The 10059-nt window shown below is 53.6% G+C and overlaps 1 protein-coding gene across 1 annotated transcript in view; it reads right to left on the bottom strand.

Moving 5' to 3' along the window:
- LOC122548321 (arf-GAP with Rho-GAP domain, ANK repeat and PH domain-containing protein 1-like) overlaps window positions 1-10059 on the bottom strand; it is a 121892-nt gene that overhangs the window by 47606 nt on the left and 64227 nt on the right. Inside the window, exons 7-8 of the mRNA XM_043686853.1 lie at window positions 2121-2190; window positions 454-574 (exon numbers count right to left, since the gene is read on the bottom strand). Of these exons, the coding sequence (XP_043542788.1) occupies window positions 454-574; window positions 2121-2190 (191 nt within the window). The remainder of the gene's footprint in view (window positions 1-453; window positions 575-2120; window positions 2191-10059) is intronic.

Raw genomic sequence — 10059 nt, 5'->3', positions numbered from 1 at the left:
CCTCATATCTCTCTTCCCCGCTATCTCTCTCTTTCCCCCGCTTCTGTCTCTCTTTCTCCATCTCATGAATCTCTCTTCCCCCCTTATCTCTCTCTTCCCTTTATCTCTCATCCCCTTATCCACCCCACATCTCTCTCTCTTACCCTCAATGTCTCCGTCACACTCTCTCTCTCTCCCCAGCTTGGGGAGCTATGTGACCTGGGACCTGGGGAGGTACCACAACGTCCCTGGGGGTGGGGAGTGGGGGATGGGTGGAGGGGGGTGTTTGGTTATGAGATGGTACCCAGGCCTTGTCCCCAGGCCCGAGCTCAGCCTGCCCAGCATCCCAACCTTCCTGGAGTGCAGTGTCTCACTCCCAGGTCACCCACACAGAGCCAATCGGATTCAAATCCCACCTACCTCAGCTCCTCCCTGACTAAAATCCTGTTTTTCCCAAATCGGAGTGGGACTCACCGTCACTATCCGCCCGGAAAACAAAGGTGCGGTTGGAAGTGATAACCTCAAACTTCTGATCCCCGACGGATAAAACCCGGGTGATGGATTTGATGGAGATGACACGTTTGGAATAAACTTCCTGGAAATTGGAGAATCAGGAAAGGGAATGGGACGGAAAAAAAAAAAATCACTCACAAAATCATTCACGTTAACATCGCTGAAACAAGTCAAAAGTTTTCATTTTGCGCCAATCAGGACACTTTGCAAGAATAACAAAGTCAAAGGAAAACAGCATTTGGACACTGTGTGAGTGGATTGTGTGGACTGGTTCAGAAGTGAACAGGAGAGCTCAGAATACCAGAATACAAAAGGTCAACTGAAGGAAAACATCACTCTGCACCAAGGAAGATCACTTGGAGAAAGATTGGGGAAGGTGGGAGTGATGAGTCTGAAGACTGCTCCCTTCCTCGGGGAAGAGCAGACCTGATCGAGGTGTTTCAGAATCACGAGGGGTTTGGCATTGAGTAGATGGAGAGAGACTGGTCCCCTTGGTGCAAGGATCAAGAATGATCAAGAACATAGATTTAGGGCATCAGTAACTAGGGCTGACAGTTTCAAGAAAGCTAGGAGTGAGATTGAGGAGAATCGTTTTCACTCAGAGTTGTTAGGGTTTGGAATGCTGTGCCTGGGAGATGGCGGAGGCAGAGGTTTCAAAAGAGCTGGATAGTTATTGGAAAGGGATGAAGTTAGAGGGTGGGAAATGTCCTTCACAAACCAAACACAAAATAGTTGCAAGAGTGGGCCATTCAGCCCATCGAGCATGCTCCATCATTCAATATGATCGTGGCTGACCGAGGAGTCAATGCCCCCTCCTCGATATCTCTCCATTCCCCGGGGAACATGAGATATCAGACTAGCCCAGCCTTAAATGTACTCAATGCTGGAGCACCCACTGCTCTCTCAGCCAGAGGACTCCAAAGATTCACGGCCTCCCGACTGCAGTTATTCTCCCGAATCTTGGCCCTAAAGTCTTCGATGCTCATCCCGAGACTACACCCCACATGTCCTCAATGCCTCACCCACTGGGAATAATCCCTCAATCTTGTCCATTTCCCGGGTTTTTCGACTGACCGGGAGTGCCAGAGACGCCCCAGTCTGATCAGACACCATCTTTATCAAACAGCAGAGCAGCACAAGGGGCCGAATGGCCTGCCACGTGAGCCGTCAGTGTGCAACATGATTGAATGCCTTTTGGAAATCCCTGTGTACTACATCGACTGGCTCTCCCTCATCAACCCTACTGACTGCATCCCCCAAAAAAACATCTAATAGATCTGTAAAACAAGGGTATCCCTTTTGTTCCGACATTGGTCAGGACATGGAGTGTACACCCTGAGGGCAGGAGGGACAGCAGCTTGCAGGTGGGAGGAAGGTATTTGAGGGTCATGGCGGGGTGTGTAGTGGGGCGAGGTTAGTGGGGATTGGGAGTAGTCGGTTTCTGTGCTGTATTTTATGATCCCAAATTGATTCAAGAGTCAGGCGGAAAGTGGAGTTGAGGATTCACAGCTCAGCCATGATAGCATTGAATGGTGGAGTAGGCTCGAAGGGCTGAATGGCCAATTCCTGTTCCCATGTCCTTTTGGTTTCGACTCTCTCTCTCTCTCTCTCTCTCTCTGCAGTCTCACCTTGTCATTCTCAAAGTATCTCAAATAGTCAGGATCCAGCCTGACAAAGCGTCGTTGGTAAATGTAGGAGCTGTGGGGAGACAGAGAGAGAGACACACACAGAGGTTAGGGAGTCAGGAGTACAGACAGTGACCTCCCTCACCCACAGCTTCAGTCTGACTCAGTAGTTGTCAGCTCCTAACCCCACTCCAACACCAGGAAACAGAGGCTGCCACCCAGTAACCGGGGCGCAGTCACCCAGTAACCGGGGCGCAGTCACCCAGTAACCGGGGCGCAGCCACCCAGTCACCGGGGCGCAGCCACCCAGTCACCGGGGCGCAGCCACCCAGTAACCGGGGCGCAGCCACCCAGTAACCGGGGCGCAGCCACCCAGTAACCGGGGCGCAGTCAACCAGTCACCGGGGCGCAGCCACCCAGTCACCGGGGCGCAGCCACCCAGTAACCGGGGCGCAGCCACCCAGTAACCGGGGCGCAGCCACCCAGTAACCGGGGCGCAGCCACCCAGTAACCGGGGCGCAGCCACCCAGTAACCGGGGCGCAGCCACCCAGTAACCGGGGCGCAGCCACCCAGTAACCGGGGCGCAGCCACCCAGTAACCGGGGCGCAGCCACCCAGTAACCGGGGCGCAGCCACCCAGTAACCGGGGCGCAGCCACCCAGTAACCGGGGCGCAGCCACCCAGTCACCGGGGCGCAGCCACCCAGTCACCGGGGCGCAGCCACCCAGTCACCGGGGCGCAGCCACCCAGTCACCGGGGCGCAGCCACCCAGTCACCGGGGCGCAGCCACCCAGTCACCGGGGCGCAGCCACCCAGTCACCGGGGCGCAGCCACCCAGTCACCGGGGCGCAGCCACCCAGTCACCGGGGCGCAGCCACCCAGTCACCGGGGCGCAGCCACCCAGTCACCGGGGCGCAGCCACCCAGTCACCGGGGCGCAGCCACCCAGTCACCGGGGCGCAGCCACCCAGTCACCGGGGCGCAGCCACCCAGTCACCGGGGCGCAGCCACCCAGTCACCGGGGCGCAGCCACCCAGTCACCGGGGCGCAGCCACCCAGTCACCGGGGCGCAGCCACCCAGTCACCGGGGCGCAGCCACCCAGTCACCGGGGCGCAGCCACCCAGTCACCGGGGCGCAGCCACCCAGTCACCGGGGCGCAGCCACCCAGTCACCGGGGCGCAGCCACCCAGTCACCGGGGCGCAGCCACCCAGTCACCGGGGCGCAGCCACCCAGTCACCGGGGCGCAGCCACCCAGTCACCGGGGCGCAGCCACCCAGTCACCGGGGCGCAGCCACCCAGTCACCGGGGCGCAGCCACCCAGTCACCGGGGCGCAGCCACCCAGTCACCGGGGCGCAGCCACCCAGTCACCGGGGCGCAGCCACCCAGTCACCGGGGCGCAGCCACCCAGTCACCGGGGCGCAGCCACCCAGTCACCGGGGCGCAGCCACCCAGTCACCGGGGCGCAGCCACCCAGTCACCGGGGCGCAGCAGGCCATCCCGGGAAAAGCGAGGGAGGGAGAGTCCGGCAGCCAGAGTGCATTGTGGGAAAGTGGGAAGCTGCTGACTTCAGAGGGAGGGAGCGGGCTAGGATCGAAACGGAGGGCCAGCGCGGAACGGGGAGGTGCAGAGGGACCGTGGTGTTCCAGTGCCGGAGGGTGGTCATCAGGAAGGCTCCTCAGATACCGTCCTTCACGACCGGGGGAGGGGCAACAGGTCGAGAGGGTGTGGAGGTTCCGGTGTGGGCCTGGGGTGGACAAGGTCAGAAGTCACATGACACCAGGATATAGTCCAACAGGTTCATTTGAAACCAAATAAAACCAAATCAAACATAAAGAGGGAGCAGCAGCACGAGCAGGATGTCGGGGATCTGGTCTGATCTCGGGCAGGATAGAACCAACAGCTAGGCCAACCACTCACTAAGCATGAAGTGGGCACAGCCTTGGTTCAATGCCAATTGCCAGGCACTGCCATTGCTGCCAAATTCCCTGCAGCACCTTGTGTCTGATAGATATGGACTTGGACACAACCAATGCACTGAACACTGGCACTGGGTGTATCATTGCAGCCTGCTACCAACTCTGTGCCAACGCTGAAGGAGACGATCAAAGCTCCGATGAACCTGGAATTTCTCACAAGGGACACCAGGACCATGCAGAGACCATCAAGAATGTCCGTGAGGCTCCGGAGAGTTGTGCTGGGAATCCCATCCCCTCCAGACCAGTCGCGATTGCTCTGGATGCAAAGGGACCTGAGATCCGCACAGGAATCATTAAGGGACGTGGGTCAAAATGTATAATGCTGGAAAAGCACAGCAGGTCAGGCAGCGTCCGAGGAGCGGGAGAGTCAACGTTTTGGGCATAACCCCTTCTTCAGGAATGAGGGTGGGACCAAAGGGGCTGGGGGATAAATAGGAGGGTGGGGCTGGGGGGGGTGAAAGGGGCTGGGACAGCGGTAGGTGGGTGCAGGTAGAGGGTGATGGCGATAGGTCGGAGGGGAGGGTGCAGTGGATAGGTGGGAAGGAAGATCAGGAATGGCTTATGTCCAAAATGTCGACTCTCCTGTCCCTCGGATGCTGCCTGACTGGCTGTGCTTTTCCAGCGCCACACTCTCGACTCTGATCTCCAGCATCTGCAGTCCTCACTTTCTCCTTATTAAGGCACGTGGTATTTTTGCTGAGATTGAACTGAAGAAAGCAGCAAAACTTAAAGTCACTCTGGACGATGCATTTAAAGAGAAATGTGATTGAAAATATACTGCAGCCTAGATTACACATAACCTGAGAAAGTGGTTGCTGGTATTTTGGAAAACCACTGCATTTGATTTCAAACAAACCTGTTAGACTATAACCCAGTGTCTTGTGACTTCTGACTCAGATGTGGAGGGATTGGTGAGACCAGATCTCGAATACTATGTGCAGCTTCAGGCTCCTTATTTAAGGAAGGATGGAAATACATAGGAAATAATTCCGAGAATTTACAAGTGGGTTGTTTGATGAGGGGGTTCGGACAGACAGGGGCGTGTTTCCAGTGGGGTTCAGAGAGGGAGGGGTTAACTGATTGGAGTGCGTCAGGCCCCGAGCGGTCAGAACATGGAGGATGTGGGAAGGATAGTTCCCCTTGTGGGTCAGCCCAGGACCAAGGGGCGCTGTTTTACAATTAGGGGGTCGCCCTCCCAGGTCAGAGATGAAGGGAATGTAGCAGCAAGTTACTGCAGAGGCTGGAATCTGTACTGAAAACAGTAAAGGCTGGAGATCCCAGCGGGTCAGACAGCATCCACAGAGAGAGAGAGAGGGAGAGAGAGAGAGGGAGAGAGAGAGAGAGGGAGAGAGAGAGAGAGGGAGCGCTAACATTTCCAGTGTAGGTGCCTCTTCATCAGAGTTCGACTCTGAGAGTTGTGAGACATTGGGAGTCTCTGTGGCAGGGGTCGGGGGTGGGGGGGGGGGGGGGGGGGGGGGAGTGGAAGTCTTTGAATATTTGAAGACAGAGGTGAATAGCAGTTCTGAGGAAGGGTCACCTCGACCCAAAACGTTAACTCTGATTTCTCTCCGCAGTTGCTGCCAGACCTGCTGAGCTTTTCCAGCAACATCTGCTGTTTGTTTCTGAATAGATTCTTGTTGGGCAGGGGATCATTGGGTGGTGGAGGGGTGAGGGTGAGGAGGGAGATCTGAAACACAAACAGAAACAATCTTACTGAGAGGCAGAGTCGGGCTAGAGGGACCGAATGGCTCACTCTTGGTCCTTTGCGTGTGTTAATGAGCCCAGACATTTCCCGATGCCAGGGCATGGTGACGGGGGTATCCACTGAGCACAGGTCTAAACTTCTGGGTGTGGCCGGATTGGCTGTGCTAAATTACCCATTGTGTCCAGGGTGGGTCAGCCGCAGGAAATGCAGGGATACAGGGTTAGGGCGGGGGATGGGGCTGGGTGGGACGCTCTCCAAAGAGACGGTGTGGACTTGTCAGGCTGAATGGCCTTGTTTCCACACTGTGGGGATCCTTTAAAACAAGAAGTTCTTCAAACATCCCACATTAAAATCTGAAGGGAAGTGCGCTTAAAAACATAGGTTCACCATCAGGAACGGTCTTCAACGCAGAGGGACGGGGTACGAGGTGGAATCCATCCAGATATCTTGGTCAAATTAAAATGAAGGCAGTGGGTATGCCTCAAGGCCACCTCTGTGACACACACAGAGAGATCCCACACCCGCAGGAACAGGGGCCGGCAGTGGGGATGGGGTTGAGGGGAGGGACTCTCGCCGAAGGGGAGGTGAGACACAAAGAAACATGAGAAATAAAGAGGGATTCTGAAAAAAAGACTGGCAGCTAACAGAGGAGACCCCCAAACTCTTCGTAGCTACATCAACAATAAACAGAGGGGATAGGGTTGAGCACGGGCCTCAAAAGGGGAGTTACACTGTGAGGGCTGGATGAATATTTCAGATCGGTCTTTACTGGAGGGGCCAGTGCTGGCCAAGGTGTAGTGACTGAGGAGGAAAGTCACAAGAAAGGTTTGACGCTGATACGTAGCAGACACTGGTGAGATGGTGGGTGCTCAAAAGTGGATCAGACACCAGAACATGATGAGATGTATCCAAGGATACAGAAGGAGGGGAGAGTGGTAATTGCAGGAGAACGAGCCACAATCCTCCAAGCTCCCCTGCACTCGGGCTGCGGCGGGAAAATTACACACATTTCACCCTTTAATCAAAAAATGTCGTGAATATAGACCCAGCAATTACAGACCAGTCAGTTTATCTTCAGAGGTTGGACATCTTCTAGAAACCATTATTTGGGATAGGATTAGCAGTAAAATTGTTCAATGTGGGTTGATATGGAAGAGGCAGCACCTATTTGTTCAGCAAAAATCTTGTTGAGCTAACTTGCCGGAATAAAACAGACAACCACGATTTGAAACAGAAATTGCTGGAGAAACTCAGCTGGTCTGGCAGCTTCTGTGGAGAGAGAAACAGAGTTAACATTTCGGGTCCAGTGACCCTTCTTCAGAATGGTCTTGCTGGAGATTTTGGGTAATGCTGTTGATGTGGTGAACGTGGATTTCCAGAAGATGTTTCCAGACTTGTGAAGAAAGTTAGAGGTCATGCTATAGAGGGACAGTAACAATGCGATACAAAACCAGGTGAGTGATGGCAAACAGAGAGTCACAGTCGGTGGGTACTTTCCCAATGGAGGAAGGATTGTAGTGGAGGTTCCCAGAGGTCAGTATTGGAACCCTTGTTTCTCTTGATAATATATTAATAACTTGGATCTTGCTGTGCAGGGGACCATTTCAAAGTTGTTGGATGACTCAAACCTTGCAAGGATCATAAACTGTGAGGTCATCAGTTTGGGGTGGCACGTGGCTCAGTGGTTAGCACTGCTGCCTCACAGCGCCAGGGACCCAGGTTCGATTCCAGCCTCGGGCAACTGACTGTGTGGAGATTGCACATTCTCCCCGTGTCTGTGTGGGTTTCCTCCCACAGTCCAAAGATGTGCAGGTCAGGTGGATTAGTCATGGGAAATTGTCCCAAAGTGCCCGGGAATGCGCAGGTTAGATGGATTCATCATGGGAAATGCAGGGTTACAGGGATAGGGGGAGGGGGTTGAGTCTGAGTGGGATGTTCTTCAGAGGGTCAGTATGACTCAAAGGGCTGAATGGCCTTTATGACAGTGTAGAACCTAAAACGAATGCTGACATGTTGGCGAGGTGGGTGGATAGTTGGCAGATGAAATTTGAAGAGTTTTGTGGGTTCAAAGCAGATGGAGGGACAGTATAACCTAAAGGGTACTGTTCGAAAGGGTATGCAGGGGCTGAGAAACATCCAGGTCTGATTGGCCGTAAGCTCATTAAAGGTGGCAGGACAGGGTGGTGGGGGCAGTTTATAAAGCACACAGTGTCCTCAGCGTTATTAATATGGGTACAGGAGCGAGGAGGTGATGCGGGACTTGTACAAGACACTTGTTGGACCTCAGCCGGAGGGTTGGGTACAGCGGTGGGCGCCATGTTACAGGAAAGATGGGAACGCATTGGAGAGCACGGTTTACAGGAATGATTCCAGGAACACCAGTGATGAGGAGAGACTGAAGACGCTGGGGAAGGTTGAGAGAGAGAGGTCTGACAGAGGCTTTCCAAAATCCTCAGTGGGCCGGGCAGAGGGGATAGGGGCAGGCTGTTCCTGTTTGCAATAAGATGACAAACCAGAGGATATTGTTCAAAAGTATTTTACAAAAGAGTGATGTGAGAAATGAACTTTCACTCAGCGAGTAGTCAGAGACTGGAATGTACTGCCTGGAAATGTGGTTCAGCCGATTGCTGTGTAAACCGAAACAATATATCAGGATACTCACACAAGGAGGGATATTGGCAGAAAGCCAAAACACTCCGAGTCAGTACAGACGCGATAGGCTGAATGGCCTCCTGGTACACAGTACAATTCTATTCTACACACCCCTGAGCATGCACGCCTGTTCCGTTGCTACCATCTAACACCAGCGGAGGGTGGGGAGAGGGGGTAAGGGGTCAGGATTCCACGACAAAGTACATAACAGCCTCCACCCAAAATCAAAATCCACCACAGCACAGCGACAAAAAATATTAACAAAGAAAACGTGGCTCTCAAATGATACAACTCAGCAGGCAGTGAACATTACATTCCTGCAGACCTGAAGATGCTCCCAGTGGAGAAATAATTCAAACCCAACAGCCTGGAGGAGAGAGAACATTCCAGAATTCAGTGGCTTCAGATAGCGCTGCTGTTAGGAAACTGACCTCCCCCCTTTCCTGTGAAAAGGTCCTGATTCTCCCTTTCAGTCATGTGACAGGAAGTCAATTAATGCCTTCACTGATGCTAGAGACGGCAATGAATCGATTCTTCAATTATTTTGTCCACACATCAATAAACATTTAACATCGGAAATGTGAGCCAGAGTGGGCCATTTGGCCCCTCAAACCTGCTCTCTCACAAAAATGGCTGACTGTAGTGATTGGAACCAAGGAGACTTCATTGACGACAAACTCCAGGCTAACAACCTCCAATCAGAAAATCCCTGGCTGACCAAACTAACCAGCAGATATAACCAGGAGATCAGAATCTCAGAAAAACATATGTAACCCGGAGATTGAGAATCTCCGCAGTCCAGGGGAATGACTCTGAGCTGGTTGGCCATAGGCAGTGCACTGTGCTCAGGTAAATCCATGGCCACTTGGTGACAGGACACCAGCCTCTGTGCAGCTATTCCACCAACCTTCCAGTTCAACACTACCTCCTGCACTATCCCATCATCACTCGATTCCCTTAATGACCAAAAACCCATTGACCTCTCTCCCCAACAGACTCAAGGACTAAGCTCCATAAGCTCGGAGGGAAAGAATTCCAAAGACTCTTAAAAGTCCAAGTGAAGGCTTTTTTAAAATTCATTCATGGAACCTGGGCATCGCTGGGAGGAACAGCATTTATTGCCCGTCCCTAGTTGCCCCTTGAGAAGGTGGGGGTGAGCTGCCTTCTCGAACAGTTCACATGCTTTAGGTTAACCTATAATGCTCTTAGGGAGGGAATGCCAGGATTTTGACCCAGTGACACTGAAGGAACAGTGATATATTTCCAAGTCAGGACGGTGAGTGGTTCAGAGGGGAACCTGCAGGGGATGGTATTCCCATGGATCTGCTGCCCTTGTCCTTCAAGATGGACGTGATCGTGAATCATGGACTGCAGCGGTTCAAGAAGGCAACTCAATCCCACCTTCTCAAGGGGCAATTAGGGATGGGCAACAAATGCTAGGCCCATACCCCACCCTATCCCTTTAATCTCCCCAGCCCCTAACTCTCCTCCCTATCCCTGTCACCAACTCCAGCCCCTACATCCCCTCCCTATCCCTGTCACCCTCTCCGGCCCCTACACCCCCTCCCTATCCCTGTCACCTCCCCCAGCCCCTACACCCCCCTCCC

This window comes from Chiloscyllium plagiosum, unplaced genomic scaffold (assembly GCF_004010195.1).
Source record: "Chiloscyllium plagiosum isolate BGI_BamShark_2017 unplaced genomic scaffold, ASM401019v2 scaf_57, whole genome shotgun sequence".
NCBI classification, from domain to species: domain Eukaryota; kingdom Metazoa; phylum Chordata; class Chondrichthyes; order Orectolobiformes; family Hemiscylliidae; genus Chiloscyllium; species Chiloscyllium plagiosum.
This window is presented reverse-complemented; position numbering and strand designations above follow the sequence as displayed.